At 43.5% G+C, this 18,186-nt stretch overlaps 2 protein-coding genes across 2 annotated transcripts in view; one reads left to right on the top strand and one right to left on the bottom strand.

The window, feature by feature from the left end:
• The window catches only part of LOC119242851 (mRNA cap guanine-N7 methyltransferase-like), a 23,836-nt gene extending 16,711 nt beyond the window's left edge, over positions 1 to 7,125 (bottom strand). Inside the window, exons 1-4 of the mRNA XM_037508302.2 lie at positions 7,040 to 7,125; positions 4,092 to 4,606; positions 3,160 to 3,295; positions 3 to 128 (exon numbers count right to left, since the gene is read on the bottom strand). Coding sequence (XP_037364199.1) covers positions 3 to 128; positions 3,160 to 3,295; positions 4,092 to 4,568 — 739 coding nt within the window. The 5' untranslated portion in view covers positions 4,569 to 4,606; positions 7,040 to 7,125. The remainder of the gene's footprint in view (positions 1 to 2; positions 129 to 3,159; positions 3,296 to 4,091; positions 4,607 to 7,039) is intronic.
• A 291-nt stretch (positions 7,126 to 7,416) lies between these two features.
• Positions 7,417 to 18,186, top strand: part of LOC119243237 (mRNA cap guanine-N7 methyltransferase-like) — a 49,728-nt gene continuing 38,958 nt past the window's right edge. Inside the window, exon 1 of the mRNA XM_054694248.1 lies at positions 7,417 to 7,499. The gene's annotated coding sequence lies outside the window, so the exon portion shown is untranslated. The remainder of the gene's footprint in view (positions 7,500 to 18,186) is intronic.

The following is an 18,186-nucleotide window of genomic DNA, read 5'->3' as shown; positions in this document are numbered from 1 at the left end:
ACCAACACAAACAAGCTTGTTAATCCTTCCCTTTCTCCACTTGAGCAAGTCTCCACCTTTACCACAGCCCAGGTCCAAAACAGTGATATCGCGTTTTTTCTTCTGTCGCACCTTTTCTAAAAATTCCCCTGAAAAAGAGAAATCAGTCCTGGTAAACGATCGCTTTACTGTTATTTGCTAAAGCATAAACTGCAACCCTGGTGACCTGTGACTAACTTCTGCCTGACATGTGATAAAAAGAAAATAAACTATTAACACATTCAGTGATGTAATTAATCATGACTTTTGCTAAACATTTCAAAATATGACTAAGAGATAAATTATCTGATCCTGCAGCAGGAAAGATGAAAGAATATGTCTCTGGAATTTGAAACGGTTGACATGGGTTTCCAAATTTGATTCAACGTGAACTGGCACACACCTTAAATTCTAATACCTTTATAAGAAGACTCAACACTTGTCCATAGGAGAAAAGTTAACTGTTCATAATTTTCAGTACCTTTCACATTCCAACGCTGAGCGTCTAGCTCATTGTACACCTACGTAAATCAAAATGGACACGGGACCATCCGAGTACCTGATTTTCATAAAAGACGCCAAGCGTACCACCAAAAGAAATAAGAGCACGAGTCAAAAAAACCGTGCAAACCTCTTATTTTTACTCTCAGAACACCGAACACTCTGAAGTGAAAATGGAATCTTCACCCCAATCTACCAGACCACGATTATTATATACACGATTACTTATATATACAATTTAAATATTATATACACACAGTTATTTACATATATAATATAAATATCACATATCAGGAGTCAAATGGTTCAAGTTGCGGTTGGAAGCACAGTCATATTCTTCGATAGCTGAGGTACTCAGCCATTCAAAAACCGGAGGCCATACTCACTTCCAGAGCGCCTCTCCCTCCCTATCTATCACTCTGAGATTAATACTTTCCATTTGACTGCTGAAACAATCTCCATCAATACTTCTGCTTTTCATCGCCTCTAACATCTTTTTTTTCCTTTTTTAAAGATTTATTTATTTTTATACAAGAGCCGGGGTACAGGCCAGAGAGGCGGGAGGGTGAGAGGATTCACCAGAGACAGGACGGGAGCAGAACAGGCAGACGGACCAAAATACACTGCTGACGGGAGCAGCGGGTGAGACAGGAGAGGTCTGCCGCGCCATGTGGGCATCTCCCTGGACGGCCGGGAATCGAACCCGCGCTGCAGAGGCTGCGGACAGCTTCACAGCACTGCGCTCCACCCGCTCTGCCACCGGGGAGGCCCGCCTCTAACATCTTAAAGTAACTTCAACAGGAGCACGAGTGATCCATGTTCAACTTTCACAATGACCCTGAAGAACATAAATATCAGACTGAAAGAGTGGAAAACAACAATAATTACAAATCTTTGTTTCCGCACGGTAAGAGAGGAGAAATCCTCATGAAACACCATTCAGAGACATCTTCATCCAATCAAGGCGAACGCTCAGTCATTCACTAAAGTATAAGCACCAACCGGAAAGAGAACATGACAGAGAACGAGTATTGAGAAGACAACGGAAAAGCCAGAGAGCGAGCCTGGCACAGACCACACTGACTGTACCACGACAGAAAGACTGGTGTGGAGTACAACGACCCCAAAGACAGACCCCAGACAGTGCGACCACCCCACTGGGACAGCTGAAGCAGAAGGGAACACTGTGAAGATGCCGAGAGATTACTTTATGCTAAGCCTTAAGGTGTCCTTTCCAAAACTATCTGTCTTCCTAGTTATAAAAATAAACACACAATGTGGAGAATATGGCTGAACTTAAATACATTCACTCAACGCACAATGAAGAAATGACACTTCAGATAAAATACCCAAGGAAGGGTAAGTTACCTGCAGCATCACTGTGGACAGTGAGGAGAGGATGTGACAAGGTGGAAAGAAGTTAGGACGAGGTTCCCACGACTGCCTTTAAAGTATGGGCTAAAAGTGCCATAACATTAACCTAAAATAAGTAAGCTAGCAAGTAAACAAACAAACAAACAAACAGATAAATACATACAGAAGCTGACACTGATTACGGCCAGTCAAGTAAATGATATTTTTGTCGTGACATATGAGTAACAAAAACAAAGAGAGACAGAAAATATTAAAGTATGTTTGAAATAATGGGCCTAATTCCCATTCCTAATACTTTTTTTTTTTTTTTTTTAGTAGCAGCAGCAGAATTGACATTTGTATGCTTAATGTAGTTTATTTATACTCTTTATTTATTATTGTTTTTTCAGAATGGATAATTTTGCTTTCCAAAGAAGCAAACTATCATCCAGACTCGTAGAAAGTACCCACAATTATCACATTTATTTTTTTCTTTTGATGTAATCAAGAACGCAATCAAGAAAGCTTGCTCACTTTCCCTGAGGTGGGCTTAAACACAAGACGACCGAATAAAATCCTTACTGTGAATGACTTCAAAACACACTGGCTTTTTAAAATTCTCCAAACTCGTGTAAGAGTCTGAGTACTAGCTGTACAAAACAACAACTGTTATATTCTGAGTCATGCTCTCTGCACTGACTTCCATTTAATTTCAGAGGCAAGTTTCCACAGATAAAGGGCTGCCTCCAAACAGTTGAACGTCTTCACCAACCCTCAAAGGAAACTTTATTTCTCCCCAGACACCATATAAGAAAAACAAGTTCATATGGCCAGTCAACCCACATGACCTTTATCAGGTCATGAAAGGCTTCAAGATAAAAAACATGGCATTGCTCACCTTCCTCACTTAAGGGAACCTGGACGCTGAATCCAACTACTGTTGGCTATGCCACTGCTTCAGAACTATTAGAATGAAATGAAATAATTATGCAGTACCACCTGGTACCTGAATTCTCAGTATAAAAATAAGCACACTGCCTTTTGAGCCTGATTAGCTCAACTTAGCCCAGCCTATGTTGTCCACCCAGAGCCAATCTGAACAGAATTGATCTCAAAGGCCCAGCTTTAGTCTTTAGCTCCAATCCTATTACGCCAATGAGGTTTGACAACAGAATAAATAGAAATTAAAGACCTAGCAGTTTGGTGTATGATTAACCACCAGGGCAAAAAATGTAAGCCGCCAGTTGAAATAAAAACTCACACCATAAAAACAAAAACCAGTCCTACCGATGAGGATACTTTTCATCCAATTATTGAAGTTTCTTAGGTAAAATATTCGACTTTGGCTACGCATCTGCAAACCAACTTCCTTAAGTTCATTATAGTGGGCAGCCACTGTGGAGCTGTGCCCCTCTTCCAAGTTCTGTAAAAAAAGAGGATGGAACGAGATTAGGCATCAGAACATGAGGAGAGTAAGCCGGAAATGGCACCTGACCTACAGAAGGATACAATACAACGAAATCAAAAAGCCTCAGTATGCAATGCACTAGCCACGGAAGTCATTATGCAGAAGATCTGTTTTCCCCTACTCCCTATTTTAGCAAACGTCCCTCGGCTGTTTGGCGCATGATTAACCTCTAGGGGAGAAAAATATATGAGACATCAGATTCCTTCACAAAATGGTGTTCCCAGCAGAAAAATGACTTGCGATCCCTTGCTCTAGAATAGCCCTGTTAAGCTCCAGACGCTTGCATCTAGTTACTAAAACTGTCTGTAACTACCCCAATCAGGAAGTTAGAAACAACTCTGTATAGTTTAAGGCACTGCATTAAGAAAGGAACGTAAATCTGGATATGACTTTGAAATTTATCACTTTAAGCGAAAATCTCCATTACTTCAGACACAAAAAAAGGGAGGTGAACACCTGATAAAAAAGGGACTGTATACCCTTGTCTCTTAAAAAAAAAACAACAAAACTAAGAACAACACAACTATAAAAGCTAGCTTTCAAGTTTCTCATCAAACTGAGAGTTTGAAAAGAAGATAAAAAATGACCTCACTAGCAGAAGTGTCACCTAAACAGAAAGAAGAGTTAAAAGCCTACTCTATCTTAAAGGCCACAGTCACTAAGATTTTGTAAAAACCGGAATTATCTTACAGCTGCTCCACATTTCAATGTGACAAACCGCATAAGAAGTAAGGTACCTTTTTGGACGTACCTTCTGCTTTTCAGGAACGTCCTCAAGTTCTGTCTTTCTCTTTTTCTGAGTGCCAGCTCCAGCAGAAGGCTCGTCTTCTGGAAAATCACCAGGTTCCAGCCTTCTTTTCCTTGAAATGCCTTCCTCATCACCAGAACCTTTTTCCCCCAGGACATTTTCAGCTTCGAGTTTTCTTTTCTTCAATGAGCCCTCTTCCCCACCACTTAACCTTTCCTTTGCAAGTGTTCTTTCCTTGGATGGCGTGTCTCCCCTACATCTAGAACCTTCCTTTACAAGATCACCTTCAGACTCCATTTTTCTCTTCCTTGCAGTGTCCACTTGCCCACAGGTAGGAGGAGCCTTTTCAGAAAGCCCAGCCCCAGAAGCAGTTGTGTTTTCATTAGTACCGAATGAAGATTCTGTTTCTGTACCTATTGATGCTTTTGCCTTTCCATAAGAGAGCTTTTCACATTCCGCTGTGTTTGCAGAAGTTTCCATTCTTGATTACACAGGAGGCAAAACTTCATGAGTTAACCCTGGAATGGAAAAGATTGGACATTACATGTAATTACAAGACGCTGACAAGTTTAACCAGACAAGTTTAACCAGACAAGTTTTCGACAAGTTTAACCAGAAGTTAAGCCACTTAACTGCAGTGATCAACTGGAAGTTTAAAAAAATATCTCACTTTAGAGAGACTAACATTGAAAACAGCGTTAATTGCTATAAATTACGCAGGAACTCCTGCCTATGCTAACTGCAACCCACAAACACTTCAATCTTATCCCCAAAAAATCACTATTAGCATTAAAACTGACAAAGGAAATGGGGATACACATGTCCTAGTTGCATTTCTACGGGGTCCTTACACTGTATGTTTGGACACTGTGTGCTGGCCCCATACCAAACCCATACAGGCACAGTAAATCTGGAACTGTCAGATATTTTTCTCTTCGCCTTGAGATACCGGGGAAAAAAACAATCCAACCAACTGACCAAACCAAACCAGACACCAAGGGCACCAAGAACAGGAAAATTCTGGGAACCCACACTGGACTTCTGAAATCCTTAGCCGGTAACAGGTGTCAGAATTAAGCAGAAAGTGAAAGGCATAGAATTGACTTTGGACAAGAAGTTTACAGACCTGGCCTGCATCTTAGAGACCACTTCTCTTTCAAATGTTCTCAGGTCTAAGGTTGTAAAGCTGGTTGGGTGGTGGGGGGAGGGGGGTGGTCGGAGCGGGAGAGAGAAGGGAGAGAGACGCTGAACTATCCAATGGACAGGAAGTGTAACAGTGATCCATTCGCTAAGTTCAAGAACTTTATTATCTCCTAGTTCAGAGGAGCTCAATGAGCGAGGCACTGTACCCATTAGGCCGGTTTATACCACCACTACTAAAATGGTAAGTCTCTTAGTGAAATCAAGTAGTGAAGGGAGAGTAAAAGTCTGAAAATCAATGAGATTCAGCATATTTGGAACCTGAAGGTAACAGAGGGCAAAAAGTCTTCTGACAACAAACCGAATAAATACAATTGCTTGATGGAGTAAGTTATGGAAAAAAATTACAGTAAACCGGGAAGGGTTTCAAAGGCTATTAGTTACAGCACCCGAGATTTGGGGTAACACAATACCAGTACATGCCAAAACAGGAAAAACGGAGTAAGAAGCAAAAACAATCAACTGAGAAAAGTAGTTTTCAGATAAACTACTGTATTTAATAAAACTGCAATTTAGGGCCTCCCCTGTGGTGCAGCGGTTGAGCACTGGGCTGCGAAGCTGCCTGCAGCCTCTGCAGCCCCGGTTCCATCCCTGGCCACGGAGAGGGTCCCACATGGCGGGACAGACCTCTCCTGCCGCCCGCTGCTCCCCTCAACAGTGTATTTCGTCAGTCTGCCTGCTCTGTTCCCCTCTGGCTCTGGTGAATTCTCTCACCCTCCCGTGCTTCTGACTGTACCCAGTGCTTGTATAAATAAATAAATAAATAAATAAATAAATCTTTAAAAAAAAAAAAATCGTAAAAAAAAAATAAAATAAAAAAAATAAAACTGCAATTTAATAAAACTGGCACCGAATTATCAAATCCCTGGCTCCCCCTTGCCATTCACTTTGTAACATGAAAAGTTAGTGTCACATTCAAATACACCAATGTGATTTACCACTTTTTGCTGGAATTGTCCCCCAAGTTAGTATTGGGAATACGAGTGAATTTGCTTGATACAAGCAAGTTTCTTTCAGCAGAGAAGTCATAAAAACACCAGTCAGAATAAATGACACAGAATTCCAAAGGACAGCAGAAACGGGTAAAAACGTTTGAACCCAGGCGTCCAAGTGGAAAAATGTATAAACTACAAAGGGAAGAGCATTGCCTCTGAGAATCCGCCAGGAAGGAGCTGAGGGTGGAGTCAACGGACACAGAGGAGGACAGAAAATACAAGGCCCCACAGGCACCCTGATCTGCTTCTCCAGCCACCCCTCCGAGGCCGGCCCCGCTGGGGTCACTTTCCTTTCTCCGAGAACGCCCCAGCAGGGCGACCGGACCGACCGCCGGGCTAGACGCTCCAGCAGGATGAGCTCCGCTCGTCCGCTCGCTCTGCAGATGGGGTCAGTTTGGGGGTGGGGGAGCCCGAAAAGGACACCGCACAGGCAAGAAGGCAATTCTTGGGCTAAGTTCACCCTCTTCCGTCAGGGTGCGGCCCAGCCTCAGGAAACCTCCAGGGCAGGTTTCCGACCCCCGGCACGGGACACGCAGACGCTTCTTCGGCCGCGACAGCCCCTCCCGGCCCGCCCTCTCGGGGCGACCCCGGGCTTCTCCAGACGCGGCCCGGCCCGGCCCGGCCCCGGAGCAACAAGGCCGCGCGTCCACAGGAACCGGCCGTTTTGCCTCGGGCCGCGGACACCGCGGAGCGGCGCGGAGGCACCGAGGCACTGTGCCGTTGGCGGCGAGCCCGCCGTGCGGAGTCTGCGCTCACCTGGCACCTGGACCCTGGAGGCGGGGCGCAAGGCAAAAAGAGAAGGAGCCGCGCCGCCGCCGCGCCGCCTCGCCGCCGCAGGCCCGCAGACTGACTCTATTTGCGGAAGCGGTTTTCCCACGCTCCGCGGCCGTTGTGTCGCCACTTCCTGGCCGGCGCGGACCACGTGCCCCACGCGGCGGCGAGCGGCGCGGCGCGCCCCGCCTGGAACTACAAGTCCCGTGGTGCTGCGCGTGGCGGCGCGCTGAGGCCGCGCGGGCAGGCGCCGCGGTCGCGTGCGCGCTGTTAGTGGGCGCGGCGCCGAGGGAGGCGTGCTGGGGGGCTCGCGTCGGGCAGCGTCTCGCAGATTCCGGCTCCCGGACCCGCCGTCGGCCTTGCCACTCTCCCGAGTGACACGGCGTGGCCTGTGAGGAGCCGTCGTCCGGCCCGCGCGGCGGCGGCGGCCGCACAGTCCTGAGAGGTAGCCTGGGCCCGAGATCGCCAGGGGGCAGCGGGAGGCCCGAGGGCACCTTCAGCCCGGCGCACGCTGGGGAGGTGACCCCGGCACGAACCGCGCAGCCGGCCGGCGCGGACAGCTCCTGGGCCTGGGCGGAGGTCAGCCGGCGAAGCGGGGGCGTCCACGCTCGGCCGCGCCCCACGCCGGGGACCGCAGGAAGTCGTGACCTCCGCCCTTCCCTGTCGGGCCCTGTGCGTCTGTAACTGTGTCTCAGCTCTCTGCTCTGTGCACTTCACGTGTGCTCCTCCCTTGCTAGGAAGACTGCTGAGCCGGAGGCCGGGGGGGGGGGGGGGGGGCGTGAGCCCGCCCCCGGCCCCCGGCCCCCGGCCCCCGGCCCCCGGCCCCCGGCCCCTGTCCTAGCGGTCGTTTTAAAAATGAGCAACGTCTTATTTCTCCTGAGGGCCTGGCGGGTCCGCCCCTACCTCGTTATTTGGAAACCGCGCCATTTATCTCCCTAGAGGGGGGCGGTTCGCATCTGGAGAAGCTCCTCAGGGTGGAGTGTTCCGTGTTGGGCTGGACTTGAGTGTGGGAGGTTTGTCTGTTCCCCCGGATTGCCACTGGCATGTCAAGTCGCCTACTGTATACTGAAACTCAGGCGCTGTGGCTTAGGCAGACTCTATGGTAGGCAAGAAACGGTGCGGCTTAAACAGACTCTACGCTAGTCAAGAGATGGTGCCGGCTAACTGACCTTATTCAGAACTAGAAGTTGGCTGGCGCAGCCGGCGCATAGATTTTGGCCCTTTCATGTTTGGTTTCTTGTGATCAGAGAAAATAGCTGGATGGGGAAGTTCTCTTGTCACAGTACGAGCGCCACTCGGGAATCATCATTTTGTCCAATGATTTGATCGGGCCTTGAAAAGTGCCCGGCAGGTGCCAAGTTCTCAGTGAATCCTAGTTGGCGTTACCAAGGAAGGTTTTGAAAAATTCACTTTTTAGTGGACATGACAGGATTATTTAAACCCGTATGTGAAACTTCTTCCTGTACCATTTTGTTTATTTGGCTCATTACTTGCCCACTTACAAAGCCTGTTCTCCTGGTTTGGGTTATACTTTGGTCAGTGAGAGAAGATGAAGTAGTAACTTGTAAGTTTTCTGGTCCGAGGAAAGCAGGCAACAGATTCAGTCGATGCCATTCCTCTTTTTACATCGTTCTCAAACTAACGTGCTCTTTGACAGCACTCAGGTATAATTTTAAAGTGTGACTTCTGGTAGAGGGGTGAAGATCACATTTTTGAACACAAACTTCTTAAAATACAGACAGAAGGTGATAGCTTCCTAAGAATGATGGTGTTCTTGGAGGTAGGGCACAGAGCGGCTTATGCAAGGATTGCTTCTCCAGACTGTACCTTCAGTCCATTCACCAAAGGTTTACTGCCATTTTGGAACACTTAAGATATTCTTGCTTACAAGGGTTTTCATATCGTTGAGGGACCATTTGGTTGACTTTACTATGTGTGATGGTTAGTTTTATATTTCAGTTTGACCAGGCTGTATTGTACTGTGTTATTTAAGTGAAGACGAATCTAGATGTCGTGGTGGTATTTTGAAGGTGTTGAAAACATGTGTAATCAATTGGCTCTACATAACGGCAATTGCCATCAATGAGGGTGTGCCTCATACAAACAAGTTGAAGGCCTGTATTTCAAACTGAGGTGTCTCAAGCAGAAAAAATGTTCCTCCACACAGCATCGATTTCCATGTCCCCAGTCTGCAAATTGCCCTACTCTTGTCAAGTTGATAGCCCCCACAGTTGCATGAGCCAGTTCCTTAAAACCAATTCCTCTCTCTATCTGCCTGTGTATTTAGGTAAATAATAATATAGACTTCTAACAGATCTCCCTCCCTGTCTATTTATCTAAACATAGATACATCTAAAGATAGATATGGGTATTTACGTTTTGCCTGTGTCTGGAGAATTGTGTTTTCTTTTGTGTATGTTCTTGTTGTTAGTACCATTTCTTTTCAGTTTATAGAAGTTCCCTTAACATTTGTTAATTGCAAGACTTCTTTTTTTAAAGGTTTATTTTATTTTTTTATGCATATGTAGGAGCTGGGGTGTAGGCCAGCAGTGTGGGGATGGGGAGGGGGGGAGGTGAGAGGATTCACCAGAGACAGAGTGGGGAGCAGAACAGGCAGATTGACTGAAATACACTGCTGAGGGGAGCAGCGGGTGAGACAGGAGAGGACTTAACCCCTTGCACCACCAGGGAGGCCCCCAATTGCAAGACTCCTTTAATGGCAATGACCTCCTTTAGTTTTTGCTTATCTGGGAAACTCTTAATTGATTAAACCTTCAACTCTGAATTTTTACCCTTGCTGAGTAAAGAATTCCTGGTTGGAAGTTTTTTCCTTTCAGTGTTCAGAGTTTGTTATGCTATTTGCTTCTGGCCTGTAACGTTGTCTTATTGTGGACCTCTTCGGGTTACTGTTGCTGGGAGCTCTCAGAGCGTCCCAAATTAGAGATGTCTTTGGCCATCATTTTCTCAAATACTTTCCTGGATCTTTCTTTCTTCTCCTTTTGAGACCCCTGTAATGCAAATATTGTTCCTCCTGATACTGTCCCCACGGTTCCTTAAGGGTGTGTTTGCTTTTTAAAATTAATCATTTCATGTGCTGCTCTGTCTGCATGAGTTCTAGTCCTTTGTTTTCCAGCTCATTCGTCCACTCTTCTATCTGCTTCATTCGCTGTGCTGTTGGACCCCACTTCTGTCATTGTATTCTTTAACTCTGTGACTTCTGCTTTGACCTCAAATTTTCTAGTTCTCACCCATCCTTTTCCTGATTTTGTGATCATCTTTTTTATCCTTTATTCTGAAGTGTTCATCAGGTTGTTAGCTAGTATTTGTTTCTTTGCAGTCTTTTGGGTTTTTTGTTTGTTGGTTGGTTGGTTGCTTTGTTTGGTCTTGCTCTTTCATGTGAGATCTCTTCCAGTGTATCCCCATTTGCCTGATTCTCTGGCCTTGTTCTGTGTATTAAGTCAATTCTGCTATGTCTTCTGCTCTTATAGCAATGGCCTTGTGCCCGTGCTGTCCCATGGGAGCCAAGAGCATAGTCCCCCATGACCAGCCAAGCTAGGACTCCAGGTTTGTCCCCGGTGCGGGCTGCACCCACCCTCCTGCTATGTTGATGTGGCACAGAGTCTAAGACTGTTGGACAAGCCTGGCTTTAGTGGGGTGTGTGGTCACAGCCAAGGCAGGTAATTGCGGTGTGCTCAGTGTGACAACCGTGGACCTGTGCTATCCAGAGTGTACGGCCCACGTGCAGTGGATTGGAGGAGCCACTGACCCTGATTTGTGTGCTCTGTGGTGTGCGACTGTGCCAAGGGAGCGTCAGTTGCTGGTCAGTGACCACAGTTACATTGCAGGAGTGGGTAGAGCTCTCAGTAAAGCTCATCCACAGTCCTCGTAGGCTGGGGAGAGGTGAACCCCTAGATTTTGATCAGTCTCTTTTTGCCAGTAGAAGCAGTCTTCCCACCCACTTGAGGCAGTTATCCCTGTTTGGCCTGAAAAAGCTGTGATGGCCTTCCCCAAGGAAGTTTCCTGATTCTTTTCAGGAGCTGCCCTTTCCACCCTTCTTTGCTTCTAGACCTATAATTAGATCCCGTTCTAGCAGATCTTCAAGGGTGACCTACAAAGCGAGACCAATGATGAGGTAAGCTACGGTCTCAAAAAGCTGTTTGATTAAAATATATATATATATAAATATATATATATATATTTCCTACGGACAGTGTTGGCTTAAATAAATAGTGGCAAACAGAAATTAAGTGAGTTTATTGAAGACTCAAGACTGAGGACTTGAGTCTGGGAGCAGCCTTCGGAGAGCTCTGGGAAAGCTGCCTCAACTTTGAGCTCTTCAATGCCAGTTTTATCCAACTTGCAAGGAAAACATTTCAAGGACCCCAGTGGGTGCCCAGTTGGTCTATCTATTTGATGTTGTCCGAGCATTGAGGGCAACAAAGAGGGTTGTTAAAATTTACCCTAACTCCTTGGAGCCTTATCTTCTGGACCCTCACCTCTCTGAGGCGTCAGTCTTCTTTGAAGTTGCTGACTCTTCTGGAAGTGGTAGTTTCAAACATGCTTCTTTTCCTCAGAGACGACATTTTCCAGAGCCAGGTTTCTTTATAGGGTCAGCCCAGCTGCATCCTGACCTTTTGCTTGTACCTTTTGTTGGGACCAGGGAGGGGGTACCCGCTTAATTACTCGCTTTGGTGAATCATAGAAATCTGGGGCATTTGTGTGAGAATGGATATGAAGGGTGTGGGGCTAATGGTAGAAGGGACTTAATATTGGATCAGACCAAAGTTACTGATAGAGGATCACTGGAGATTCTAGATTCACTGCTTTAACTTGAGGGACTGAAAAGGACCAGCCTTGTGGTTGGTGACTGAAACGTGAACCAAAATGTGGCAAGACTAAATGAAGGTGAAATGCCAGACTTGCCTTGGTACACTGTGGAGGAAGATACCCAGCAGTTGGGAAGAGGAGAGTAGATTGATTATGCAAGACCAGCTCACCCACTCTGGCGTGGAACAAAGGGGATCGCTGTCTTTCACCAGGACCATGAGAAATAAATTTGTGAGGGAAGTCCCAGCATCTACAAAGAGCTCTCTGATCGCTCTTTTCTGTGGTTCAGAAACAACAGTGAAATTTCTGACTCTGAACCGGAGATCCTTCAATACAGTGAGGATAATTGGAAATCGGGCAGATATTCCAGACAGACCTATTTTCTAAAAGGCTGAAGAGAGCAGCCAGAAGAGAGGGCAGTTGAAGTGCAAGAAAGAGAAGAGCGCTAGGAAAACACAGGGACAATGTGTTGGAAAGACTGAAGAGATCAGATCTGCAACACCAATAGAAGACTGCCCTTTGACTGGAAGGACAGATTATTTTTTGAAGGAGGAGTAAACAAATTCTGAGATGGGTGTGGATGAAGGTAACTCAGGAAGGGAGTGGTGGTGCTAAATTGAGAAAATTCACTCTTAATGAGTTCACTCATTTCAAAAGGGGGGAGAGCTTCATTTAATTATTTTTACCTTGAGCCGATATTTACTGAGCACCTCCCGTGTGCCATCATCCCGCTTTTCTTCTAGGCTCCAGAATGCAGCAGTGAAGTAAACAGGAGAAGTGCCTGTTCACGTGGGAGCACAAGTAGTAAAATAAATATCTAAATAAATAAACAAAAAAGCACACAATCAAATAAATCAATAAGACGGACGGCTAGAAGATCAGCGCCATGGAGAAAAAAGAAACAGCCAGTTTAGGAAGGTTGGCATGCCAGGAGGGAAGATTGGGGAGGATCAGGAGCAGTGTTGCAATTTTATTTTTTTATATTTTTTTTAATTAATAATAAATTTTATTTTTATATTCGCCATACAATTTCAACCCCCCCCATTCTGACCCCAGTCCCTCCCCTCCTGCCCCCCACCCCCAAAAAGTGTCTCTGGTTCATAGTTTTTTGTTGATTTTGTTTTTCACTTTCTTACAGTTATTCATTTTCCTGGTCCCTTATTTAAGTTTTCTAGATTCCTGCTATGAGTGAGACCATCCGGTATTTTTCTTTTTCTTTCTGGCTTATTTCGCTGAGCATGATCCCTTCCAGCGCCATCCATGTTGCTGCAAATTGCATGTGTTTATCTTTTTTGAATGCTGAGTAATATTCCATGGTATATATGTACCACATCTTCTTGATCCAGTCATCTATTTTTGGGCATTTGTGTTGTTTCCATAGCTTAGCTATTGCAAATAATGCTGCTATAAGCATAGGGGTGCAGGTGCTCTTTGGAATTGATGTTTCTGTGTCCTTTGGGTAAATACCTAGGAGTGGAATTGCTGGATCCTATGGAAACTCTATGTTTAGTAGGTCCAGAAATCTCCACACAGCTCTCCATAGTGGTTGGACCAGTTTGCACTCCCACCAACAGTGCAGAAGAGTTCCTTTTTCTCCACACCCTCGCCAACATTTGTTGTTGCTAGTTTTTTTTAATATGTGCCATTCTCACTGGTGTAAGATGGTATCTCATGGTAGTTTTGATTTGCATTTCCCTGATTACAAGTGATGTTGAACATTTTTTCATATGCCTGTTGGCCATTTGCATTTCCTCTTCAGAGAAGTTTCTTTTTAGCTCTTCTGCCCATTTTTTGACTGGATTATTTTCTTTGTTGTTGTTGAGTCTCATCAGCTCTTTGCAGATTTTTGTGATCAGTCCATTATCATTAGTGTTGTGTACAAAAATTTTCTCCCAGTTGGTGGGGTTTCTCTTTGTTTTTGTTATTGTCTCTTTTGCTGTGCAGAAGCTCTTTAATTTGATGTAGTCCCAGCTGTTGATCTTTGCCTTCACTATCACTGCTTTGGGTGATGTGTCTGTAAAGATGTCTTTGATGTGCAAATCACGTAGTGTTTCGCCTATATTTCCTTCTATGTATTTTATGGTTTCAGGTCTTATGTCTAGTTCTTTAATCCATGTTGAGTTGATTTTTGTGTATGGTGTGAGGTAGTGGTCAAGCTTCATTCTTTTGCATGTAGCGACCCTGTCCCGACCCGCGGGATTCGTAGGCACGAAAAGAGAAGGGCTGAGGATTGAAATGAGGGGCTTGAGACAACTTGACGCTAGCGTTTGCTTCTTTATTTTTCCTTTACCTTTCTTTTACTTTTCCCTGTCTTTCTACCTTCCCTGACCTTCTCCCTGCTCCTCTCGCGGTAAACTCTCGCAATAATAATAATCTCCTGACCTTCTCGTGGTTCTCTTCTTATATCTTGGTAGCTCCTCCCATCGTACCTCCCAGTCTCATTTGATTAATAGGAAACACCTGTGGTTTCTCAGCAGGCCAAAACGGCAAAGCAAAAACTAATTAATGGCACGTGTGTTGCGCAACACGGCGCATGCTCCAGGCGGCTCCGGACACGACCCAGTTTTCCCAGCACCACTTATTGAACAAACTTTCTTTGCTCCAATGCATAGTCTTTGCTCCTTTGTCAAAGATTAGTTGATCATAAATCTGTGGGTTTCTTTCTGGATTTTCTATTCGATTCCATTGGTCTGTTTGTCTGTTCTTGTTCCAATACCATGCAGTTTTGATGATTATGGCTTTGTAGTAGAGTTTGACGTCTGGGAGTGTGATGCCTCCATTCCCTTCTTTTTTTTTCAGGACAGCTTTGGCTATTCGGGGTTTTTTGTGATTCCATATGAATTTCATCAATTATTGTTCTATTTCTTTGAAGAATGACATTGAAATTTTGATTGGAATAGCATTGAATCTGTATATTGCTTTTGGTAGGATGGCCATTTTAATAATGTTTATTCTTCCAATCCATGAGCAGGGGATGTCTTTCCATTTCTTTGTGTCTTCTTCTATTTCTTTTAACAGTGTTTTATAGTTTTCTTTGTATAGGTCCTTTACCTCTTTTGTTAGATTTATGCCCAAATATTGGATTTTTGTTTTTGTTTCGATAATAAAAGGGATTTTTTTTTTTTTTATTTCTTCTTCAGATTTATTGTTTGTGTATAGGAAGGCTGCTGACTTTTGCGTGTTGATTTTGTATCCTGCCACTTTACTGAACTGATTGATGAGTTGAATTAGTTTTTCTGTGGAGTTTTTGGGGTTCTCTATGTAAATTATCATATCATCTGCAAATAGTGATAGTTTGACTTCTTCTTTTCCTATTTGGATTCCTTGGATGTCTTTCTCTTGTCTTATTGCTCTGGCTAGGACTTCCAGTATTATATTGAAAAGCAGTGGTGAGAGTGGACATCCTTGTCTTGTTCCAGATCTTAATGGAATTGCTTTCAGCTTTTCACCATTGAGAATGATACTGGCTGTTGGCTTGTCATAGATGGCCTTTATGATGTTGAGGTATGTTCCTTGTATCCCAAGAATTTCAAGGGCTTTTATCATGAATGGGTGTTGCACTTTGTCGAAAGCTTTCTCAGCATCTATTGATATTATCATATGGTTTTTATATTTCTTTTTGTTGATGTGTTGGATAACGTTGATTGATTTTCGGATGTTAAACCATCCTTGTGTCCCTGGAATGAATCCTACTTGGTCGTGGTGAATTATCTTATGGATACATTGTTGGATTCTGATAGCTAAACTTTTGTTGAGGATTTTTGCATCAGTGTTCATGAGGGAGATTGGCCTGTAGTTTTCCTTTTTTGTGTTGTCCTTATTCGGTTTTGGTATTAGTGTAATGTTGGCTTCATAGAATGTGTTTGGTATTGTCTCTTCCTTCTCAATTTTTTGGAAGAGTTTGTGAAGGATAGGCACTAATTCGTCTCTGAATGTTTGGTAGAATTCATTTGTAAATCCATCAGGTCCTGGGCTTTTGTTTTTGGGGAGGTTTTTGATTACCATTTCAATTTCGCTGCTTGTAATTGGTCTGTTTAGGTGTTCTATTTCTTCTTTATCTAGCTTTGGGTGATTGTAGAGTTGTAGGAATTTGTCCATCTCCTCTGGATTGTTGAACTTGTTTCCATATAACTATTCATAGTAGTTAGTGATTATTCTTTTCATTTCTGCTGTGTCCGTTGTGATTTCTCCTCTTTCATTTACTATCCTGTTTATTTGTGCTTTCTCCCTTTTTTCCTTTGTGAGCCTGGCTAGGGGTTTGTCTATTTTATTGATATTTTCGAAGAACCAGCTCTTGGTTTCATTAATCCTTTGGATTGTTTTTTTAGTTTCAATTTCATTTATTTCTGCTTTGTTTTTTATTATTTCTTTTCTTCTACTGGTTTTGGGTTTTTTTTGTTCTTCTTTTTCTAGATCTTTGAGCTTCGAGATTAGGTTGTTTCTTTGAGTTCTTTCTTGTTTCTTGATGTGAGCTTCTATTGCTATATATTTTCCTCTTATTATGCTTTTGCTGCGTCCCATACATTTAGGATATTGGTGTCCTCCTTGTCATTCAATTCAAAGAATTTTTTAATTTCCTCTTTGATCTCCTCATTAGTCCAGTGGTCTTCCCGTAGTGTGGTTTTTAGTCTCCATGAGGTAGGAAAGTTCCTTGCCTTCTTTTTATGGTTTATTTCTAGCTTGATGCCTTCATGGTCAGAAAAGATGGTTGGTATGATTTCAGTCTTGGTGTATCTGTTGATGTTTGTCTTGTGCCCCAGTATGTGATCGATCCTGGAGAATGATCCGTGTGCGCTTGAGAAAAATGTGTACTCCGTTTTTTGGGGTTTAGTGTTCTATAGATTTCTGTTAAGCCCAAATGCTCTAGGTCCTTATTTAGAGCTTTAGTTTCTTTACTTATTTTTTGTCTTGTTGATCTATCCATTGTTGATAGTGGTGTGTTGAAGTCTCCCACTACATATGTGTTTTCTCTGATGTCTGTTTTCAGAGATGACAACAGTTGTCTGATATATTTTGGTGCTCCTTCGTTTGGTGAGTATATGTTAATGAGTGTTATTTCTTCTTGAAGTATTGTCCCCTTGATCATAATGTAGTGACCATTGGGGTCTCTTTTTATATTTTTGAGTTTGAAATCTGTTTTATCTGATATAAGTATAGCTGCTCCTGCTTTCTTTTTTGGTCCATTTGCTTGTAGGATTGTTTTCCATCCTTTAACTTTGAGCCTATTTTTATCTTTTGTAGCTAAATGTGTTTCCTGGAGACAGCAAAAGGTTGGGTTTTGTTTCTTAATCCAGGCTGCAACTCTGTGTCTTTTTATTGAAGAGTTTAGTCCATTTACATTTAGGGTTAATATTGATATGTTAGTATCTGTATTTGCCATTGTGTTTGTCTTTCCTTTGATTTTATTTATTCTTTTAAGAACTTTTTTTTTTTTCTTGCCTTCTTTCATTGTTATTCGTCCCTCTGAGGTTCTGGCTTTAGGACTCCTTGTAGTATTTTTTGGAGTGGGTTTTAGTCGTAATGATATTCCAGAGTTTCTGTTTGTCTGGGAAGGTCCTTATTCTTTCTTCATAGAGGAAGGAGAGCTTTGCGGGATAGAGTATTCTTGGTTGACATCTGTTTTCTTGGAGTCTGTTGACTATGTCCCTCCACTCTCTTCTTGCCCGTAGTGTTTCTTCAGAGAAGTCTGATGTCAGCCTGATTGGTTTTCCTTTGAATGTTATCTGTTCCTTCCCTCTTGTCAGCTTCATTATTTTTTCCTTGTCCTGGATTCTTGGGAGCTTCACTATTATGTGTCTTGCTGTATTTTTCCTTTCGTCGTGGAAGTTTGGTGTTCTTCTTGCTTCTTGTATATCAATTTTCAGCTCCTTCTTCACATTTGGGAAGTTCTCTTCAATTATCTCCTTGAATATTTTCTCTGTTCCTACATCTCTCTCCTCTCCTTCTGGTATTCCTATAACTCTTATATTTCCTTTCCTCATGGAGTCAGATAGTTCCCGAAGTCTTTCTTCGTTCCTTTTCCTTCGTACTTCTCTTTCCTTTTCTGTTTTGGTTCTTTTTATTTCTGTGTCTTCAAGAGTACTTATTCGTTCTTCCATTTCATCTATTCTGCTTTCATTGGTTTTCCCAGAGTTCTTTAGTTCCTCCATTAATTCTTTGATCCCCTGCGTTTCTTTCGCTTCCCTCTTTAAGGACTCAATTTCATTCTTCTGAGCATTGTTTTCCCTCTTTAGGGACTCAATTTCCTTCATGAGTTCTGTCATTTTTTTAATCATGGCAAATTTAAATTCTCTTTCTGGAAGGCT

Source organism: Talpa occidentalis, unplaced genomic scaffold (assembly GCF_014898055.3).
Source record: "Talpa occidentalis isolate TD23 unplaced genomic scaffold, MPIMG_talOcc4v2.1 talOcc4.13, whole genome shotgun sequence".
Classification (NCBI taxonomy): domain Eukaryota; kingdom Metazoa; phylum Chordata; class Mammalia; order Eulipotyphla; family Talpidae; genus Talpa; species Talpa occidentalis.
This window is presented reverse-complemented; position numbering and strand designations above follow the sequence as displayed.